Source organism: Mustela lutreola, chromosome 16 (assembly GCF_030435805.1).
Source record: "Mustela lutreola isolate mMusLut2 chromosome 16, mMusLut2.pri, whole genome shotgun sequence".
Classification (NCBI taxonomy): Eukaryota; Metazoa; Chordata; class Mammalia; order Carnivora; family Mustelidae; genus Mustela; species Mustela lutreola.
The window spans coordinates 46,441,030-46,463,578 of record NC_081305.1 but is presented as its reverse complement, the minus strand read 5'-3'; the positions used below and the strand labels follow the sequence as shown (position 1 = coordinate 46,463,578).

The window sequence follows — 22,549 nt, the reverse complement described above, 5'->3', positions numbered from 1 at the left end:
GAAGCAGGCTCCCAGCTGAGCAGAGAGCCCAATTTGGGGCTCGATCCCAGAGCCCTGGTATCATGACCCAAGCTGAAGGCAGAGGCTTTAACGCCCTGAGCCACCCAGGCGCCCCAGGACCAAACAGTCTTAAGGAACTAAGGAGCCAACAAAGCCCCTTGGAAAAATAGGCGGGTACTTTGCTTACAGGGTTCCCAGAACCTAAGGAAGATCACTTCTTGGTCAGCCCAGGAGCTTCAGGATATTTGGGGGATCTCAAGAAGAGAGAAATTCACCCAAATGGATAGGTATTGCAGACAAGTTATGATGAGCCCTTGGCTTGGCTTCTTAGCCTCCAGAGACTTTTATTTTATTTTTAAAATTATTTATTTATTTACGGGAGAGAGAAAGAGAGAGAGAGAGAAACTGAGTGAGCATCAGTGGGGGAGGGGCCGAAGGAGAGAGAGAAGCAGGCCTCTCCACTGAGCAGGGAGCCTAATGCGGGACTTAATTCCAGGAACCCGGGATCATGACCTGAGCGGAAGGCAGACACCCAATTGACTGAGCCACTCAGGTGCCCTCTTTTCCTTTTCATAATGCAACTGCTTGACAAAAGATTTCATTTCTGAGTCAGCCACTTCAATGTCTCTCAAATAAGCACAGTGCCAGCTGCATGCCTAGAGTTAGGCCACCTTCCCCTACTCAGGCACCCTGGTTTTAGAGATCTTGGTTGATTATGATAATTGGTCATTTGGGCAACTTGGTTTTTTTCTCTTCCTATGCTTTAATTTTCTGCTCTAAATTCATCCAATAAAGACTGAACCCACAAAACCCTAGGCCACCACTCTTAGAATCCCCAATAAAAGCAGAACCCTAGGCCTATGGATTCCCTCTTCTTGCAACCTTGCTGTATGGCCTCAGGTGTGCTGTGTAATTCCCAGGTCCTGTAAGCAATACCTTTATTTATTTATTTATTTTTTCCAAAGTTTCCTCATGGTTACTGCTGAAAGGCATCTTGCAATCCTAATTAAACCCACCAGGGCCAGTCCAACCGCAACACTGATTATTGATCAGCCGGGATGGACAGAGAATAGCAGGGCATTTCAAGTCCTGGCTTCCCCACTTGCCAGAGAGTAATCTCTATGCCTCAGTTCCCTCAACTGCAAAATGGAGATAGCAGTGTTCACCTCTTGAAGCTGTGGAAGGATTGAGTTAATAACTGTAAAATATTAACACTGCCTGGCCCAGAGTAAGTGGTTAATAAAAGCCCCCTATTTTGGTTGTTCGAAGAAGCCCATGGTTCAACCTATGTATGATGTTAACTATTTACTCTTCTAGCCCCTAAATGCAACGTTTCCCCCAGATAACTGGGCTGTAAAATCAAAGTACATTTAAATCCGAGGCCATATAATTTATTGTCTGCACCAGGATTGTTTTGAGAGCCAAGGAGATATCATTAATAATTAAGCCAGGGGACAGCTGGCCCGCTCAGTCAGTGGAACATGACCATGGGGTTATGAGTTTGAGCCCCATGTTGGGTGTAGAGATTGCTTAAAAATACAACCTTCTGGGGGCGCCTGGGTGGCTCAGTGGGTTAAAGCCTCTGCCTTTGGCTCAGGTCATGATCTTAGGGTCCTGGAATCGAGCCCCGCATCAAGCTGTCTGCTCAGCGGGGAGCCTGCTTCCCCCATCTCTGCCTGCCTCTCTGCCTACTTGTGATCTCTCTCTCTGTCAATGAATAAATAAAAAATACGACCTTCTGTTTTTTTAAAGATTTATTTATTTGAGAGAGAGAGTTGTGGGGAGAAGAGCAGAGGGAGGGAGAGCATGGATCTTAAGCAGGCTTCCCACTGAATGAGGAGTGAGGAGCCCAAGGTGGGGTTCCATCCCACGACCCTGAGATCACAACCTGAGCCAAAACCCAAAGTCCGGCACTTAACCGACTGAGCAACCTGGGCGCCCCTCGGCGAAATCCTTCCCGATTTCCTTCTTGAACATATACCTTCGTTTCCCCTAAGCCAGGAGGCCACATTCTCCTGTCTAGCTGTGAGGGCAGGTGGAGAGCTCTGTCTGAGAAATGAAGCCATGCCTCCTTCCAAGGAGGAGCCCACCAGTGGCACTTCCGGTGTCTTCCAAGAGTGATCACAGTTGAAGTGCTGTGGCTTCCAAAGACCGCAGACAGACTCAGTTGCGTTTCAAATATGCTACAAAGTCAGATGGGATACTATGGATTCGCGGCTACTGCTTTAGATCATACTTGGGTCTGAGACCTTTTTCTTTCAATAGTGGTCCGTATAAGGAGGCAGTGGCTTCTTCAGCTGAGGGGTATGACCCAGATATCCTAGCCTTTGCTCCTTCAGTAATACTCCCAGTTGTGACCCAAGTCCCAAGCAGAAGGAGGTACACTGGACCAGGTGGAAATGGGAAACAATCACATACCCATAACCAGGGGAATGAATGGATACATTATGGTTCATTCACAGTAGAAGGCCTTCAGTGGTTAAGAATGGGTCAGAACTCTACGCACTGCCATGGTACAATGTCCAAGATGAGTGGTTGAATGAATATTTGTAAAACACGTATTTTCAGGGCACCTGGGTGGCTCACTGGGTTGAGCTTCTGCCTTCAGCTCAGGTCATGGTCTCAGGGTCCTGGGATCGAGTCCTACATCAGGCTTTCTGCTCAGATGGGAGCCTGTTCCCCCCCAACCCCGCCTGCCTCTCTTCCTACTTGTGATCTCTGTCTGTCAAATAAATAAATAAAATCTTTAAACAAAACAAAAACGCATGTATTTTTGTATTTATGCTTGCATTTGCTTACGAAAATTCTAGAAGGATACACAAGAAGCCATTAACTGTGCTTATTGGTAGGTTGTAGGACTTGGAATTTAGGGAATAGGACAGGATCAAGGAGGAGGATTTTCCTTCCCTTTTATGTTCTTGCTCTACTTGATGTATTTCTTAGCAGGTGTTTGCCTTATAAACACTTAAAAACTCATTTAAATAAAAATATTAGCCAGTGTGTTCATAGCTTCTCAGCTAGCTGTAATAGAGGTGATCATTTGAAAGCTATTTGTTATTTTGGATTAAATGTGCCATTTGTTTTCTCTAGAACTTGGAGGATTAGGCTTACTTTTTTAAAAGTTTTTGTTTTTAGCAAATGGAAAAACTTTTGAAGTGTGGGTTTTTTTTTTTTTTTTTTTTTGATGTTTCTCACAGGACTGGTAAAAATCCACAGTTGTATCCGCCTTCCATAACCGGGCCTGGCCTGTAGCATCTGCCTTCCGAACAACTTGCTTATGATAACGAGAGAGAAGGTATCTTCCCAGGAGCCACACAGCAGCCCCACCACCCCTAGGCCTGGGAACCTCTAGGGCTGGAAGGGAAAGGAGGGAGTCCTAGGCCTGATCCCAGAGGGCAGAGTGGAGCAGCAGGAACATCATGGAGCCCTGAGGGAGGGGCTGGTCCAGATGTTTACAGCTGCCCACCCAGGAGAGCCCCCAGAAGTGTACCTTTGGCACTGATGGCCCAAAGCTGCCTGGTCTAGTTGACCTGAGGAGCAGCAGGTGGTGAGAGGGTGGGGGGACTGTGGTCTCTGAATCCCAGCTCTGTCACTTCCCAGCTTAGTGACTGGGCATGGGACTTCTCTCTAAGCCTAGGTGTCTTTGGCATGGCAAGTAAGGGGGAAGCTGAGGTTTGAGACTAAGTCTGCTTGACTTTAAAAATTAGTGCTTTATTCTATCATCTGAGCGCTTCCTAGAGTGTGTCCATGAGAGTCCTAGACCTGGAGAGGATGATGCGTCTTCCGGCTCTCACGTCTGCTATTTCTCTCTGTGTCTCTGTGTCTCTGCGTCTTTCTCAGAAAGGCAGTAGAGGGAAGTGGTTGGATAGCATGTTCTGGAATGAGATGGGATTTGACACCTGATGCTACTTCTAGAGTGCTGTGTTACCTTGGGCATGGTCTTAACCTCTTGGGTTTCACTCTCCCCATCCATAAAATGGGGATAACAGCAAAACCTACCCGAGAGGGTGGTGAGGATTCAGTGAGTTAGTCTGTGTGAAGCACTTCACGCCTCCCTATCCATGACTCCTGGGGCTGAAATGAGATCTCAGGCCCAGTGCTAGATCACACAGCACAGCAGGAGCTAGGACCTCCGGTCAGGAAAGTTCATGGTGGCACCTCTCCAAGGTTAAGAAAGTACAGGCTCCACCCCTGAATTCAAGGTATCAGGATTGTCAGTCCCCTCCTCCTGGATTAGAGGGATACCGTGCGGAGCTGGCCCTGGCAGTTTTGACTTTCAGACCCAGATAAAGCATTGATCTTGCCTCGCTCCTGTGCATGTGGGTGACTCAGAAGCACAAAGGTATATGCACTTCATAACTGAGCTTCAAAATACATTAAGCAAAAACAAACAAACTGCAAGGGGGCATAGATAAATTCCAGTTACTCTCAGAGAGTTGGTTACCCCTCTTTTAATAACATATAGAACAAGTGGGTGGAAACTCAGCCAGGATATAGTAGCGGTGAACAGCACTCTATCAGCCAGTTTGACCTGAGTAACATTTATTGGACACCTATAAATATGTACGACCGCAGAGTACTCATTGTGTCCATGCTTCAGCTATTGTAGATAATGCTGCAATAAATGGTGTGTGTGTGTGTGTGTGTGTGTGTGTGTGTGTGTGTATGTGTGTGTGTGTTTAGATATCATCTGGAGTAAATATTTTCATTTTCATTTTTTTTTTAAAAGATTTTATTTATTTATTTGACAGAGAGAGATCACAAGTAGGCAGAGAGGCAGGCAGAGAGAGAGAGGGGGAAGCAGGCTCCCCGCTGAGCAGAGAGCCCGATGTGGGACTCAATCCCAGGACTCCGAGATCATGACTTGAGCCGAAGGCAGTGGCTCAACCCACTGAGCCACCTGGGAGCCCTATATTTTCATTTTCTTCAAATAAGTACCCAGAAGTTGGATCCTATGGTAGTACTTTTTTTTTCCTTTTGCTTTTTGCCCCGTTACTATTGCCCCTGAGGAGGCACACCATTCCTGGAAGTACTACAATACCAGGTCAATGTGTGGGGTGGACAGAGCAAACTCCTGTTCCAGGTAGTTCTATTTTTAATTATTGGAGGCACATCCATACTGTTCTCCATGCTGGCTGCACCAACTTACGTCCTCACCAATGGTACACAAGGATTCCCTTTTCCCCACATCCTCACTGGCACTTGTTGTTTCTTGTCTTTTTTTTTTTTTTTTTTTTTTTAAGTAATTTCTATACCCAACGTGAGACTCAGATTCACAACCCTGAGATCAAGAGTCACATGCTCCACCGACTGAGATGGGCAGGAGCCCCGGTTTCTTGTCTTTGTCATAACACCCATCCTAACAGGTGTGAGGTGATAATGTCATTGTGGTTTTGACTGGCATTTCCCTGATGGTGAATGATGAGTGATGATGACTAGGGAGCTCATGTACTTGTCCTCCGTGTAACTGGCTAAGGGATGATGTCATGGGCCTACTCCCCATATGACCCGGTCCTTATTTTTTTTTTTTAAAGATTTTATTTTTATTTATTTATTTGTCAGAGAGAGAGGTAGAGCGAGCGTGAGCAGAAGCAGATAGAGTGGCAGGCAGAGTCAGAGGGAGAAGCAGGCTCCCTGCAGAGCAAGGAGCTCAATGTGGGACTGGATCCCAGGACGCTGGGATCATGACCTGAGCTGAAGGCAGTTGCTTAACCAACTGAGCCACCCAGGCATCCCAACCCGGTCCTTATTTTAATCCCATCTCCAAAATGCCTTCTACCATTCAGGTAGCATTCACAGGTTAGGGGGATTAGGACAAGGACATATTTGGGAGGCCACTATTCAGCTAACCCCAAACTTCAAAATAATGATACAGAGTAGAAAGAAGACAGGCGGGCGCCTGGGTGGCTCAGTGGTTAAGCCGCTGCCTTCGGCTCGGGTCATGATCTCAGGGTCCTGGGATCGAGTCCCGCATCGGGCTCTCTGCTCGGCAGGGAGCCTGCTTCCTCCTCTCTCTCTCTCTGCCTGCCTCTCTGCCTACTTGTGATTTCTCTCTGTCAAATAAATAAATAAATAAATCTTAAAAAAAAAAAAAAAAAAAAGAAAGAAGACAGGCAAAAAAAAAAAAAAAAAAAAAAAATAGTGCATACCCCATGACTTCACATAAAATTGAGGAAGTGCAAGCTAATCTCTAGTGACAACAAACCAGTGGTTGCTAGGGGAAGGGATTAAAAATGGGAAGGGAGGCGTTACAAAAGATCGTGAGAAAACTTTCAGGTGATTGTTAGTTCATCATCTCGTTTGTGATGATGGTTTCACAGGTGCGCCATGTTTCAAGACCAAATTGTACTTTACATGTAGCTTACTGGATGTCAATTATACCTGGGGAAAACTATTAAAAATGAAAAAAAAGTAAGCATACTTTCACATATGAAAACCAGCTCTTTTCACCTACCCAGGTCTGCTTGCGTCCCCTGCAGACCCTCTCCTTGTGTCTTTGCATCTCTGCCTCTCTCCCGCTCTTCTGCTCTCTCGCTGTCTCTTTTGTCCCCTCCCTTTCTCTGCCTCTAACCCCATGTTATCGTCCTCCTCTATTTCTTGGTTTCTCCCTGTCTTGCCTCTGCCTCTTGGCATACCTTCTTCTCCTTATAAGTCTTTGTAATCTGATGTATACTTTCCATTTATGGACGTCTTTGTTGAGACTCTGACTTCTCTTTGGAAATACTTGATCTGCGTTTAGATTTCATGAGATTTGTAACTGAAAAAGTGGATTCACGTACCCAAGTTGTTCCAAATTACTTAGAAGTTCTCCAAGAACTGAACTACCAGTTTCTACTTAAAATTATTTTTCACATTTTCTCCCGGGCATATTTTGAGTGCTTTATAGTTGCCTATGGCAAATGGGTACCATACTGAGCAATGCAGCTCCAACCTGCTGTGTGACTTTGGGTAACACTCTAAACCTCTCTGTGCCTTGCTCTCTCCATCTATAAAGTAAGGATGACAGCCGTACTTACCTCAAAGGGTGAGGAGTGAGTGAGTTACTCGGTGTAAAGCACTTCATGGGTCCCTGTCTGTATTCTCTGGAGCTGGAATGAGGCCCAGGCTCAGGACCAGGCCACAGGGTACAGCAGGAGGCAGGACTTGGGTCAGGAAAGTCCATGGTGGCACCTCTCCCAGGTCAGAAAAGTTCAGGTTCCACCCCTGAATTCAAGATATCAGGACTATCAGTCCTTTTCTCCTAGGTCAGAGGGGTATGAGTCAACTGCTAGGGTCAGGGTCCTGGGTCCTGCAAAGGGTTTACCCAACATCGCAAGACAGTTGCTGCCTCATCTCCCCCCATTCCCTTTTGAAGATTTACTCATTTATTTTAGGTTGAGAGAGAGCACATGCACAGTGGGGAGGGGCAGAGGGAAAGAAAGATCTCATGCAGATCCCCTGCTTAGCACAGCACTATCTCAGATCCTGAGATTATGACCCGAGGTGAAATCAAGAGTCAGACGCTTAACCGACTGAGCCACCCAGGTGTCCCCCCGGCCCCATTTCCTCTTGAAAAAGAGAGACAGAGACAAGTGGAAAGCCAGGCCTAGGGCACAACCAGTGGATGTGGTTACGTTCATTCACACACTGAGCAAATATGGGACCAAGCCTGCCAGACATCCAAAATGATGATGGAGACTGACAGGAGCTCAGGGAACGTCAACCAAAATGGACCAGTCTCTGTGCTCCTGGAGCTCAGGGTCTAAAGGTAGAAACAGAGACACCAAGACAGAGAGAGAGAGAGAGAGCAAGAGAGAGACAGTCACAAAGAGAGGGTCAGAGAAACATCCTGCCATGTGAAGGCAGAGCCGGGGTTCCAAAGAGAAGAGCCTGGCTCTGCTCAGAGCCATTAGAGAGCCGGTGAATGGCAGGGGACTCTGAACCTTGCACCTGTAGGGCCTCAGTCTCTGTCTCTCTGTACCTCTGAGTCTCCCCAGTTCTATGCCCCCCCCCATCCTGTTGCCCCATTGCTCCCATCTGTGACAGTCACCGAGGGAAGGTGAAGGATGGAGGGTGGCAGGTGAACACGGAACCCTGGAAGGCCCCCAGAGACAGGGACGGGGGGGACGCACAAACACGTGGGTACACACGGACTCACACACAGGGACACACACTGCCATCGCCACCCAAAGGTAAACACATGCTCACGTATGAAGCCACATAAATACACATAAGCCCACTCACACACAGAGATATGACCACGACCCCAGGCAGATTCATACATGGAAACACATCAGCACGTTCCCCTCAATGCAAACAGCGCTTCACATACAAAATCACACATGCCCACAGGTGCAAGGAGGCATGGGGGAGTGATGCTGGCGCATGCACACAGGGGGACAGGGCACGCCCACCGTGCCTGTGAGACAAATACAACATGCCGGCCACACACACACTCTTGAGAACTTTGGAATCGCAACCACATCATCTCCGCAGACCCATGGGGTTGCCCAAGCAGGAAATATGGGTCTGTTAGTACCGCTCTTTCTTTCAAGTTCTTGGCCGTGATGAGAGGAGAGGCGGGGAGGGGATGAAGTTACATAACGTGGTGGGGAGGCAGGCTCGAGATAAAAGGCTGCGCTCTGGGCGGCAGTCGGGAGGAAGGCAGCTGGACCCAGTCATGGAGCTCAGCGTCCTTCTCCTCCTTGCTCTCCTCACTGGACTCTTGGTTCTGCTGACCAGGGGCCACCCGAAGGCCTATGGCCGCCTCCCGCCGGGTCCCAGTCCTCTGCCCTTCTTGGGGAATGTTCTTCAGATGGACAGGAATGGCTTACTCAAATCCTTCCTCAGGGTGAGATGGAGATTGGATGGGGTCCAAGGGCCGGTTCCTGTCTCTGTGCTGGGGGATCACTCACCTGAAGGCATGAAGGCATCCTTTCAGGTTTGGGGGTGGAGGGAGGAAAGGGCATGGGGGTGCAGCATGCTGGGCGGTGGTCAGAGAGTCGGACGTCCCTGCTCAGTTGAAGTGTGTGGGTACGGCCCCTGGAGCGGGCAAGGGGGTTTGAAGCAGTGTCTGGGTGCGAGCCATGGTGTAGAATTTCATGCTTCTGCCACCCCTCGGTGGAGTCTCTGGGTGCCTGCCAGGCCCTGGAAGAGAGAAGGGGGTGGTGTCACCCATCAAATAGATATCTCCTCTGCCAACAGAAGAGGTCAAAGTCTGGTCCAGGTTGGGGTCAGTGTCTGGAGGAGGAGGGGCAAAGAGTCCAGGAGGTCAGGCACGGAGTGCAGCAATAATGACCTTGAATGAGCCGTAATAGCTAATGTGGGAGTATTTACCAGGCTCTGGATCACTGCTTTCCAGGCATGGTTTCTAGTCTGATAATCCATTCATTTATTAATAATGTTGTTCACACCCATGAACCCACTTCCCAACAGAGGAACTGAATGACCAACAGTAACTTCCAGCTGCCCCGTGCTCCTCTGTCTGCTCCTCACACCATGGCGACCACACTCCTGAATCTTGGCCTGCCATCCCTTTGCTTTTACTAAAGAGGGTTTTCCCACCTTTACGTATTATATAGTTCTCATTGTTTTCTACGTATTATGTAGTTTCTTGCATCACAAGGGCACCGTGCTTTCCTGTAAACTCCCAGACTTGATGTCTCGCTTAGAATTGTGAGGCTAGAATTTATTGGCATTGCTGTGGGCTCTCCCATCCTCGAGGTATGGACTGTGAGGACACTTGTCTGCAGTCACACAGCTGAGATGGCACAGAGGGAACACTGAGCTCCAGCATGGAATGCCTTCATCTCCAACGGCCTCTTGGGCTGAATGGCCAGCAGTGTGGGGATGACAAAATCCTTTGACAATTTAGTTAAGCTGTAGGCTCTATCTCCTTCAAAAGTTCACAAATATTTTTGCATATGATTTTCAGTGTTCTGAACCCCCTACAGTTCTTCCATGGTCCTCCCTTCTTGTATCATCTTTGGAGGTAGGAAGGGAGAGAACGGGCTAGTGGGGAGTCATGATGGTACAGCTTGCCAAGGGTGGCCCGGCTCCCAGATCTTTCTGGAGTCAGAGAGAGGTGGATTTTGTGTTCTAGATTTACCTCTGACTCATTGGGTCTAAGTTCTTTCCTCTGAAAGTGAGATGGTGATAAGAGCGTGTGTTTCATAACATTGTTGAGAACTGGGTGGCTGGGAATATTCTAGGCATTGATGATGTGACTTTGGACAGGGCATACGAGACCAACAAATAAGGAGATGTGAGGTAGACAAGCTATGAGTAAAAGAAAGCGGGGTGCTATTTTAGAGAGCGATGGAGCTACTTTCGATTGAACGATGAAGTAGAGGCTCAGTCCGTCTCGTTTTGTGAGCAGGGACCCTGAAAGATGCAGGAGGAAGGCACCAGCAAGAGGCAGGAGCAAGCCCAGCATGTCTGCAGGACCACATGGAGACTGGATCTGAGAGGATCCGGGGAGGACAAGCGGAGGGGTCCTGGGGCCATGGTGGAGAATTCAGATCTTAGTCTCAGCACAGTGGGAACACTTGGAGGATTTGGAGCAGTTAGGGGTATTAACTAATTTACATTTTCATGGGATTATTCTGGCTTCAGGGTAGGGTGGGGTGGGTGGTGATCCCGATTGTAGCAAAATGGGAATGAGAATAGGGATACCAGTAAGGAGGCTTTGCAGAGCAGTGTGAGAGATTTTGCAGTAAACTTAATCTTTTTGTGATTTCTTAAAAGCTTTTATTTATTTGTTTGAGAGAGAGAGAGAGAGAGAGCTAACAGGGCGAGGGGCAGAGGGAGAGGGAGAGAAAGAATCTTAAAAGGGTATCATGCTCAGCCCGGAGCTGATTTGGGGCTTGATCTCACAATGATGTCATATCATGACCCGATCTGAAATCAAGAGTGGGACCCTTAACTGACTGAGCCACCCAGGGCACCCCTAACCTGTTTTATGATTTTAAGTCAGTTTTTATTGAGGTTTAACATCACCCCAAAAGGGCACAAACCCTGTGCTCAGCTCAGTGCATTCTTTCAAAGGAACATACTCATATAATTGACTTATAGATAAGTAACAACACATTCTGTCCCCAGAAACCCACTTCCAGTCCCCTCCCAGTCACCACCCTCCCACTATCCTGACTTCATATAAGCAGAATTATGACCAGGGTGCCTGGGTGGTTCAGTCTTTAGGGCGTTGGACTCTTGATTTTGGCTCAGGTCATGATCTCCAGGTTGTAAGATAGAGCCCTGGATTGGGTTCCACACCGGGTGTGGAGTTTAATTAAGATTACATCTCTCCCTCTACACCCCCTTCCCCTCCTCCTCAATTCCACTCCCTCCTGCTTGCACCCTCAGGCTCTAACATAAATAAGCAAACACATAAATAAATATATAAATAGAATTATGACCCATGGACACTTTCATGTCTTGTTGCTTTCACTTAACACTACCCTGTGACTTTCATTTATACTGCTGGCTGTAGAGCCCCTTCTTTTTAATTGTTACGTAGTATTCCACGGCACGACTGTATCACTACACACTTATCCTCTAGCTGAGTTGCTAAGCTTCCATGAATGTTCCTGTTTGTATTTTGGCAAACGCGTGAGCACATTTTTGTTGGGTGTGAGCCTGGGAGTGGAGCTGTTGAGTCACTGAGTAGATCCGTGTTTGGTTTCAGTAAATACCGCCTAGCAATTCGGCAAGCGGCTCACTGACTTTATGGCTCCTCAGATTTCATGATCATCCCAAAGCCATTGTTTTCCCATCATGTCTACCCAGTGGGTGATTCCGGGTAGCTCTGCAGGGAAGTCATGTCAGGAGGCAGATAGCAGGTTGATGTCACCGGGTCACAAGAAGAATGACCCTTCGGTTTCAGTGCTGGGGAGATCTGGCTGGACTTAGAGGTGGGGGCAGGAGGAAAGGATATTTAACCACCTGTACTGCTTAGGGCGCTGATCAGGCAGAGCCTGGCTGGGTCATGGGTTAATCCTTTAGTTGGTGGGTTCTGGGAAGGGCAAAGGCAGCCTGGGGCAGAGGGTCTTGGGGGGCAGCAGGATCAATCAATACATATGTGTCTTTATGCTTTAGCAACTAGGAGGGCTGCATCGGGGCGAATGGACTAATAGTAACCCCGGGTGTGGATATGCTTCACAGCTCCGGGAGAAATACGGGGATGTCTTCACGGTGTACCTGGGGCCAAGGCCCGTGGTCATGCTGTGTGGGATAGAAGCCATACGGGAGGCCCTGGTGGACCAAGCTGAGGCCTTCTCCGGCCGGGGGAAAATTGCTATCGTTGAGCCCGTCTTCCAGGGCTATGGTAAGGGCCGTGAAGGTACCTGGAGGGGAAGGATGGAGAAGGGAATTGGGGAGGATGAATCCGGGAAGAGAGGATAAGGGGGTACAGAAGGACCCAGGGTCTCCTTCTAGTCTCCTCGGCAGCCCAGGCCTTCCTTACACCCCCAGGTGTGGTCTTTGCCAACGGGGAACGCTGGAAGGCCCTTCGCCGATTCTCTCTGGCCACAATGAGGGACTTCGGGATGGGGAAACGGAGTGTGGAGGAACGGATTCAGGAGGAGGCTCAGTGTCTGGTGGAGGAACTACGGAAAACCCAAGGTGAGTCCTGGGCAAGGCACGGTGCGCAGGGTATCCATGGGCAGAGAAACAGAGGTACAGCTAGAGAATGATCCTGAGAGATCATTGGACAGAGGGACACACAGGGACGAGTAGGAGAGGACCCCAGGGAGCCAGAAGAGATGCGGGGTGTATAGTGTCGAGAATAACTCAAAGGCATAAACTTAGATATTAGCATGCTATTTACTTGGATTCAGGGAAACCAACTCATGGATTAATTACCTCTATCAAGGATGAAAATAGGACTAACCAAAAGAAGGCAAAGAGAGACAAGGACATAAAGAGGACAGGGTCCCTCCACAAGAGATATTTTGAGACGTCAAAATAGAGGCTGGGAGGGAGAGGCAGAGACATAGGAAGCAATAGAGGAATAGGGACAGAGGACCAAGATGGGAAGAAACAGAGTGACTCAGATGGAGAGATAGGGAAGGAGAAAGAGGCAGAGATGGAGGGACCAAGATGGAGAGAGACTGGAAGAGCCTGGGAGAGGCAGAAAGAAACCAAGGCAGAGAAAATTAGACAGAAAGACAGGCTCAGGGAAGGATCTGCTGGGGACAAGAGGAGATGGACAGGTGAGATCTGCAGAGAGAGGCTGATGCCATGTCGCTCCTGGACACTCGGTCAGGGAGACCAGGATATAGACAGACCTCAACTAGCAAATACAGAATAATTCCCCAGGATACCCACCAGGAGCCCTGGAGGCAGAGAGAAGAGATGAAGGGGGAGTGGCAGACAAGAGATAGGGAGAGCAAAGCTTTCTAATCTGCCCCTGGGACTTAATTCCCTGCTCGCAGGGTCGGAGCCAAGACCAGAGAGGGACTAACAGCAAGCCTCTGGAACTGGGCTTCCCAGGTCTGAAACCCGACCCTAGGGAAGAGAAGCTGGGTTAACACTGATCAAGTCACACAATCTCTCTGTCCGTCTGTGAGATAGAAATAATAACAGAACAGTACTTTCCTCCCAGGGTTGTGGTGGGAATTTAATAAAATAATACATGATGTGCTTGGAATAGGGCCTGGCACATCATCAGTGCTGGTGTATGTTAGCTGTTCTGTCCCCCTTTCTTTACCGTCACTGGGCAAGGGAGGGCAGACACACAGAGATGGGGCAGTTGCCAAATGATCCCAAGGCCTCTGTTTGAATCTGTGTCCCGTGATCCGTGCCTCCTCCTCCTCCTAGGAGCCCTCCAGGACCCCACCTTGTTCTTCCACTCCATGACCGCCAACATCATCTGTTCCATTGTCTTTGGAAAACGCTTTGGCTACAAAGACCCTGAATTCCTGCGGCTGCTGGACCTGTTCTACCAGTCCTTCTCCCTCATCAGCTCCTTCTCCAGCCAGGTCAGGGAGAGGGTGTGGGAGGGTGGGCATGAAGTGGGCATCCAGGGCAAGGGAGAGGGGCAATCTGCTTTGGGGGCCCAGCAATGCAGCTTCGAGATGGAAGAGGGGGCAGAGACAACCGGAAGGGACAGGGACACTGTGAGCTGGAGGGCGGGACGGGAGATGGGGACTGGAAAACTGAGTATGATGAAACAGGGGGACAGACTATGAGTCAGGCTGTCAGGCTCTCTCCTCTTCTGTCCCTGATTTTTCCAAACCTTCACCTCTGTCTTGGGCAAACTCCTTGCTTGAAGCAATTCAAAGGACACATGAAAATAAGGAACGATATTTGTTTGCCACTTCTCCTTCCTTTTTTTTTTTTTTAAATGTCTCCTGGATTATAAAGTAACATGCTCCGCTTTAATTTTTTTAAATTTTTTATTTAAAAAAAATATTTTATTCATTTATTTGACAGAGATCACAAGTAGGCAGAGAGGCAGGCAGAGAGAGAGAAGGGGAAACAGACTCCCCATCAAGCAGAGAGACCGACGTGGGGCTCCATTCCAGGACCCCAGGATCATGACCAGAGCCAAAGGCAGAGGCTTAACCCACTGAGCCACCCAGGGACCCCCATGCTCCACTTTTTTTTTTTTAAGATTTTATTTATTTGACAGAGATCACAGGTAGGCAGAGAGTCAGGCAGAGAGAGAGAGGGGGAAGCAGATTCCCCGCTGAGCAGAGAGCCCAATGTGGGGCTCAATCCCAGGACCCTAGGATTATGACCTGAGCCACCCAGGTGCCCCCACCATGCTCCACTTTTAAAACAAAATAGTATTGTTTCTCTTTCTCAACGAACCTGGAAATACCCCAATTGTATATTAAGTTTAAAAAATCAAACTGAAAGCGTACCTGGGTGGCTCAGTTGGTAAAGTTTCCAACTCTTGATTTCGGCTCAGATCCCAATCTCAGGGTTGTGAGATGGAGCTCAGGCTTGGCTCAGAGCATGGAGCTTGTTTAAGATTCTCTTTCTCCTTCTTCTTCCGCCCCACCTCCACTTCTCTCTCCCTCTCTAAAAAAAAAAAAAAAGAAAGAAAAAAAGAAAATTAAACCTCAGAGCACTCTGCCTGCCTATGGTTTTTTTTTTTTTTTTTTTTTTTGTTTTAAGATTTTATTTATTTATTTGACAGAGAGAGATCACAAGTAGGTAGAGAGGCAGGCAGAGAGAGAGAGGAGGAGGAAACAGGCTCCCTGCCGAGCAGAGAGCCCGATGCGGGACTCGATCCCAGGACCCTGAGATCATGACCTGAGCCGAAGGCAGCGGCTTAACCCACTGAGCCACCCAGGCGCCCCCTGCCTATGGTTCTTAACAAGGAATATATGTTGGATATGTGCGTAGGACACAAACACAAATTCGTGTGACTTTCCTACCAGAGAATCTGCTCCACAAATCTGGAATGGGGCCGGGGATGAGTATCCCCCCCACCCCCAGAAGCCCAGCAGGTGATTTCACTTTTCTCCTCCCACAGAAAATCACAGAGAGAGAAAACTCTGGAAGGAGATTCACCAGCGTTACTGTTATCCCTAGAAGGAAGGATTAAGAATTTTACGTTGTACTCTCTCCTTTCACACATTCTTTGGCAACTATTTGCAACAAGTTAGGTGTTACATTAATCCTCAGATGATACTAGAAATATGTTTCAAAATAAATATCGTCCGTCCTAAGGAGTCAGTAGGCTCATCTTGCAGAAGCAACAGGTTTTCAACGTTGGGCACAGCAAGGGAGGTGAGGCAAGTGCACAGAGTCAGAGATGTCTGAGCTAAAGAGATCAGCTGGCTGAAGTAGACAAGACAGGTGCAGAGAGGGCACCTGGCTGGCTCAGTTGATCGGTAGAGGCTGGGACTTTTGATCTCAGGGTCGTGAGTTCAGAGACTCACCTTGGGTGAAGGGGTTACTTGAAAAAAAGAAAGAAAGAAAGAAAGAAAGAAAGAAAGAAAGAAAGAAAGAAAGAAAGAAAGAAAGAAAGAAAGAAAGAGGTCAGGGTGATTAAAGACATAGTAAGGCGAGGCACAAAGGAGAGAATTGGAGAGGTGAGGCAGGGACCTCATAAGATGTGAGGATGATGAGGAAGATGCAGAAGGAGAAAAATGGGAGACAGACAATCAAAGGAAACTTAGAATCAGTGAGTGAGAGATGATGACAGAGGGCGACAGAGACACAGGGAGAGGACATCCCCTCCTCCACCCCAGGTGTTAGGGCCCCGGAAAGCTCCCCTCCCTGGGACCCACAGCTCAGCTCCAGAACGAACTCACAGCCCCTTCTCTCCCACAGGTGTTCGAGCTTTTCCACAACGTCTTGAAGTACTTTCCTGGTGCCCACAGGCAAGTCTACGACAACCTGCAGGAAATCAACGCCTTTATTGGCCGCGTCGTGGAGAAGCACCGTGAAACCCTGGACCCCAGCTCCCCCCAGGACTTCATCGATGCCTACCTGATTCGCATGGACAAAGTGGGGTTTGGGGGATGGAGATTGGGAAAAGGGAGGGGAGATGCAGGAGGGAAATGACAGGAAGAGGAAACAGGAGAAAGTCGGGAGCAGAGAGGGAGAGAGAGAGAAAGGGGAAAGGCAGGACGCCTGACCCAGGGACCGCAACAGATAACAAGACTTACAGAGGCCTGAAGTCTGGGAGCTAGGGGGAGACAAACACAGCAGAGAGTTGGGAAATGCACTGGAGCCGGGACAGAGCGCAGAGAGACGGGGAGGGATTCCCGACTGGATGCACAGAGGGCACAGAAAAGTAAACTGGACCAGACGTGTGAGAGCCCCAGAAGCGGGGAGAAGGCGCCCCAGGGACAAGCGTGCAGCAAAGCCCCCCCTCACCCCCTGTGCTTCCCCTTGGATTCAGGAGAAGGCTGACCCCAGCAGCGAGTTCCACCAGCAGAACCTCATCCTCACGACACTCTCCCTCTTCTTCGCGGGCACGGAGACCACCAGCACCACGCTCCGCTATGGATTCCTGCTCATGCTCAAATACCCCCACATCACAGGTGGGCGGGGCCGGACAGCCCGTGGAGGGTTTTTTTTTTTTTTTTTTTTTTTACCCCTTTTGGGGCCTCAGGAGTTGGGGCTGGCGTCCTTCCTGAATGAGGCAGGCTGTGTCCGGTGTTCGTTTCTTATACCAGGGGCACTGCCCGTATTGAATGAGCCCCTAACGAAGCCAGTCCTGTCAATGAACACAGGATGATGGAGGGTCAGCGTGTTCCCCCACTGTTTCCTCCCGTCGCTTAAGTGCAGACTCATCTATCCGCCCCCCATCCATTCCTTTACTTACCTATTTCTTCGTTAATTAATTTATTTACTTACTCCTCTATAGATCTAGCCCGCCATCCATTTATGTGATTTACTGGTTAATCAGGTTTGTCTATGGGCCATTTATTAATCAACGATGAATGATTCATTAATTCACATATTGAGTGATAAACACATACATATACACATTCATTAATGTTCTTCCATTCATTGATCTTTCCACTCATAAGCTGATTGATTTCTGTATTCATTTATTTATACAGCTTTTCATGGGTTAGTCTGCTGATCTATTCCACTGTTTCATTCCTGAGGACCTAGCTCTGTGTGTCATCTCTAATACACACACAGTAATTATTAGCTCATTTTCAACTCCTTTTAGAGGGAGAATTTTGGCAGGCTTATAGTCTTGAGTTCTTAATCTGAAATTCTATGCAAAATTGTGGTGTGTGTGTGTGTGTGTGTGTGTGTATCTGTGCCCCGTGGGGAGAATTCATAACATTCATTAGATTTCAAAAGGGGAGAATTCTTGCTTCCCCCTCCCCTTCTTCCCCAGGCTCCTTGCTCTGAGGGGTATCAATGACCTAACCATTTATTATGCCTTTTCTCTGGCTTGCTGGGCCATAGAAAGCAATGTGCCTGCTGGAAGGTCTTTTTAAAATGAGGTTCCCCGATCCCACTCATCTGTGCAGAGAGAATCCACAAGGAGATTGACCAGGTGATTGGCCCACACCGCCTTCCATCCCTTGATGACCGAGCCAAAATGCCATACACGGATGCCGTCATCCACGAGATTCAAAGATTTGGGGATCTCCTCCCAATTGGCGTGCCCCATATGGTCACCAAAGACACTTGCTTCAGAGGGTACATCATTCCCAAGGTGAGGTCATCTCCGGTGTGGCTCATCTCTGCCCTTGACCTGTTTTTGCTTTGGTTTGCTTTGGTTTTATCACTAGGACCCTCATTTTTATTTATTTTATTTTAAAGATTTTATTTATTTATTTGACAGAGAGATACACAGCAAGAGAGGGAACACAGCAGAGGGAGTAGGAAAGGGAGAAGGGAGGCTTCCCACAGAGCAGGGAGCCCAATGTGGGGCTCAATCCCAGGACACTGTGTTCATGACCTGAGCCAAAGGCAGATGCTTAATGACTGAGCCACCCAGGCGCCCCTTTTTATTTTATTTTATTTTTTTATGGGGTGCACTGAGGAAGGGAATGACAGTATCTTTTGACCTTGTGACCCTCCCTCAGGGCACTGAAGTATTTCCCATCCTGCACTCTGCTCTCAATGATCCACGTTACTTTGAAAAACCGGATGTCTTCAACCCTGACCACTTTCTGGATGCCAAGGGGGTATTGAAGAAGAATGAAGCTTTTATCCCCTTCTCCATAGGTGAGCTGGACTTCCACTCCCTTTCCCAGACCCCAGAGTGCCACTCCCACCCTGAGACAATCAAGGGGAGATCTTTGCTTTCTGAGCATCAGTGTGTGTGTGTGTGTGTGTGTGTGTGTGTGTGTATGTATTTGCCAGTTGCTTTACCCACTTTAATCTGTTCCATCTTTACTGCAACCCTAGAGGGGACTTAAGAAGTAAGATCATGTCCTAAAGGCACATCTTGGTGAGCTGGACCAGGGAAAATATTTTAACCTCTTTATACCTTGGTATAAAATATCTGTCGAGCACTGCTCTGAGCTTAGTGCTCGGCTGGGGGCTGAAAATAATGCGTGGGACAATTCACGTTCAGACAATTCACACAGTTCCTGCCCTGGGAAATTTACAGTCCAGCTGTAAGATGGGCACTTATAATCTGGCCACAAAAATAGTCCCTAATGAAATGAGTTGGTGCTTGCAATGTGCTTAGGGCTGCTTGCCGCAAAGCAAGCGGTCACAGAAGTGGTGATTATTATCAGGATGCAGCTGCCCAACCAATGAGCCACCCAGGCGTCCCAATATTATCAGGATGAATGGATGAATCGTGATTGTGGTAAGTGCTCTAAAAGGGCCTTTGGGAACACAAAATAGGAAGGACTGACTACTCTTGATGATACATTGGGGAAAACATCCCCTGAAGCCCTAGCCTCTATGCTAAGACGTCAAGGATGAATATCAGTTGGCCTCTAGAAAGAGTGATCGAGGCAGAGGCAACAGCAAGGTCAAAGCCTGCAGGTGGAAACATGATGGCATATTTGAGAAACTAGATGAACCCTGGGAGCTGGAATGTAGATTATAGATTATAGATTATATAAGATTATAGAAGGATAAAGAGCTCAGCTGGAGGGGCCATGAAAGCTGGGGGTGTTTGGATTTATCCTGCTGGCGCTGGGGAACCAGAGAGGCTCTTGACATGCTCTGAATTGTCTCTGTCCACATTCTCCATCTTTTGGCCCCTTCTAGAGACAACCCCAATGCCCAGGGTCCTCATCCTTTGGGAGAAAGGAGGACCCTAGAGTCAAGACAGAGATGTAGAACAAGAAGGACAGAGACAGACAGACAAAGAAGGAGTAAGTGCGAAACAGAGAGAGGGACAAGGAGAGACAGAGGGAGACAGTAACAGGGGACGTAGGGACAGAAAGAGAGAGCGAACATGAGACAATAGAGCGAGGAAGAGGAGAGAGAGAGACAGAAAAGGGGAGAGAGACAGTGTTTCAGATGGAATCAAATGCAAATGGACAGAGACAGGGAGTTTAAAATGGAAGAAAGTGGGCAAAAGAGGAGGGAGACAAGATACAAACAGAGCAAGAGACTGAGGCAATTTCACCATGGCGAAAAAGCATGCAAAGGTGTCCCAATAGACAGCCCTAGGGATGAAGAAGACAGGGTGGGAGCAGAGAGTAGAGCCAGGCTGTTCTGGAAAGAACTGGGTCAAAGAACCAGGTGTAGGAGAACTAGCCTCTAGCTCTGCCCTCGGTATTCCTAAATTCGTATTTCCTAATTTCTAATGTGCAAAAAGATGTGGACATATTCCCCAGAAACCTCCATGCAGGCCCAATGCCAGGTGTAGGAAACGTCTGGAATGGCCTTTCCAAGGTGACCAGCTTGCAGATAAACAGGCCCTGACATGAAGGACGAGGCTTTCGGTGTCTCTACCTGAGGGCTCCACTCCATGTATCCTCATTTCTCATCAAGCCCATGCTCTGTAACCTACTGGGGAGCTCTCACGCCTCCGAGAGTCTGTTGGAAGCCATAGACACCTGTCTCACAAGCACCAGTCCCACTCACAGTTTTAGGTGCAGTTTGGTTTTTGCCCCAAACTCTTTTTTTTTTTTTTTAAAGATTTTGTTTATTTATTTGACAGAGAGAGATCACAAGTAGGCAGAGAGGCAGGCAGAGAGAGAGAGAGGAGGAAGCAGGCTCCCCGCTGAGCAGAGAGTCCAATGCGGGACTCGATTCCAGGACCCTGAGATCATGACCTGAGCCGAAGGCAGTGGCTTAACCCACTGAGCCACCCAGGCGCCCGCCCTAAACTCTTGAAGCCGGTGGCTCTCAGACTGAGAAAAGATGACAACCCAGAGATAGGGAAACACACAGTACCAGATACACCCCCCACCCCGCTCCCCAGCAGCCTCACATTCCCCACCACACTCACACTCCATGCCACACACACCCAGAAGGAAACACAAAGCAAGAGCCACCTATTGCATCCTTAGCAGAGGCCAAGTGTTAGTCTAGGAATTTTTACAAATATTCATTTCTTTAACCTCACAATAGCCCTATTTGATGGTTACTCTTCTCCCCATATTAGAAATGAAAGACGTGGGGTGCCTGGGTGGCTCAGTGGTTTGAGCCTCTGCCTTCAGCTCCGGTCATGATCTCAGGGTCCTGGGATCGAGCCCCACGTCGGGCTCTCTGCTCAGCGGGGAGCCTGCTTCCCCCTCTCTCTCTGCCTGCCTCTCTGCCTACTTGTGATCTCTCTCTGTCTATCAAATAAATAAATAAAAATCTTAAAAAAAAAAGAAATGAAAGACTTTAAAAATGTCAGAAATGTGCACATGCCTACATAGTGGAGGCAGACAGACAGACAGATACACATACACACACATCCAATCAGAAATGTGTCTTTATTCTCTGGGGGGCTGCTAGACCCTCTGGAAATCTAAGAAAAGAACTCTCTCCTGGGGGAAAAAAATGTGCGAGGCCTATATGTTTGCACTTTCCGAGGGCCCGGGAACCCTCAGGAATTACACCCTGAATTGCAGGTTAAAGGCTAATCCCATACACATCTGTTGCAATGGCCACAGATGTCTGGGTTTGCCATGTGAGAGGGCAAGGAACATGCATTGGCTCTGTGCCCAAGCTGGTGATCTTGTGTGTCCACAGGGAAGCGCATCTGTCTTGGTGAAGGCGTTGCCCGTATGGAATTATTCCTCTTTTTCACCACCATTCTCCAGAACTTCTCCGTGGCCAGCCCTGTGGCCCCTGAAGACATCGACCTCACACCCCGGGAGATCGGTGTGGGCAAAGTGCCCCCTGTGTACCAGATCAGCTTTCTGTCTCGTGAAGGGTGCTGAGGGAGGGGGGCAGTCAAAGAATCCCAGGATCATGAAGTATCCCACCTCTGCAGAGAACAGCTCCTTGCCTCTCTCTGGGTCTTCCTGTCACGAAGAGACCCATAGCCAGCCAGCACCGTCCCCTCCTTGGTGCCACTGCCCTGGGAAAGTCCTCTCTGCCACCTCATCTCAGCCCATCATTCTCCAGCTCTTGTAAAGACTCGTTGGAAGTGTTTTCTCTCCTTTGTTAACAGAGTTCTGGATGTACTGCGTATATAAAAGCTGGGGGCTAGAGGGAAGACATGGCTCCCTTCTACCTCCCAAGCCCCGGCTTCCTCCAGTGACTACTTCCTTCCTCAGAACTACCACCCGCTCCTAGCAACTGTTTGTGCTCCATGATCTGTGCGTACATGATCTCACTTGAATCTTCCTTCCAGTATTTCCATGGGGGTGGATGTGATGATCGCGTCCATCTTACAGATGAGTAAACAAAGGCCAGGCACTAGCATCCGTTGTCCCAGGTTGTATGGCTAGGAGTGGAAGAGCAAGATTCACACTCCATCTCCCTGGCTCTCAAACTCAAATTCTTCAGCCGGTCCTGCCCAACTAACCCCCAATATATTTTTAAATTACGGTAAAATTAACATAACATAAAATAAAGTGTTTTAAAGTGTATAATTTCGTGGCATTGAGTTCATTCCCAATGTGGTACAACCACCACCACTATCTAGTTCCAAACATTCTCAGCACCCAAGAACAAAACCCTGTACCCATTAGAAGTCACTCTCCGTTCCCCCATCCCCTCAGCCCCCAGCCGT

The 22,549-nt window shown here is 48.4% G+C and overlaps 1 protein-coding gene and 1 long non-coding RNA gene across 4 annotated transcripts; one reads left to right on the top strand and one right to left on the bottom strand.

The window, feature by feature from the left end:
- Window positions 1–6,121: 6,121 nt before the first annotated feature.
- Window positions 6,122–9,158, bottom strand: LOC131817742 (uncharacterized). Its single transcript, XR_009348568.1, has 3 exons — window positions 8,895–9,158; window positions 7,017–7,203; window positions 6,122–6,391 (listed from the first exon to the last, which is right to left on the bottom strand). It is a non-coding gene; the product is annotated as an uncharacterized LOC131817742 (long non-coding RNA).
- LOC131817740 (cytochrome P450 2B11) lies at window positions 8,621–22,409 on the top strand. 3 transcript variants are annotated; one of them, XM_059151283.1, is made up of 9 exons: window positions 8,621–8,830; window positions 12,142–12,304; window positions 12,451–12,600; window positions 13,798–13,958; window positions 16,267–16,443; window positions 16,841–16,982; window positions 17,934–18,121; window positions 18,495–18,636; window positions 21,562–22,409. In XM_059151283.1, the coding sequence occupies exons 1-9, from the start codon at window positions 8,660–8,662 to the stop codon at window positions 21,750–21,752; spliced, it is 1,485 nt and encodes a 494-aa protein (XP_059007266.1). In that variant the 5' UTR covers window positions 8,621–8,659; the 3' UTR covers window positions 21,753–22,409. The 3 variants fall into 3 exon arrangements, with proteins under 3 accessions (XP_059007266.1, XP_059007265.1, XP_059007267.1); XM_059151282.1 differs by lacking the exon at window positions 8,621–8,830 and adding an exon at window positions 8,888–8,920; XM_059151284.1 differs by lacking the exon at window positions 8,621–8,830 and adding an exon at window positions 9,193–10,550.
- The last annotated feature ends 140 nt before the right edge of the window (window positions 22,410–22,549 follow it).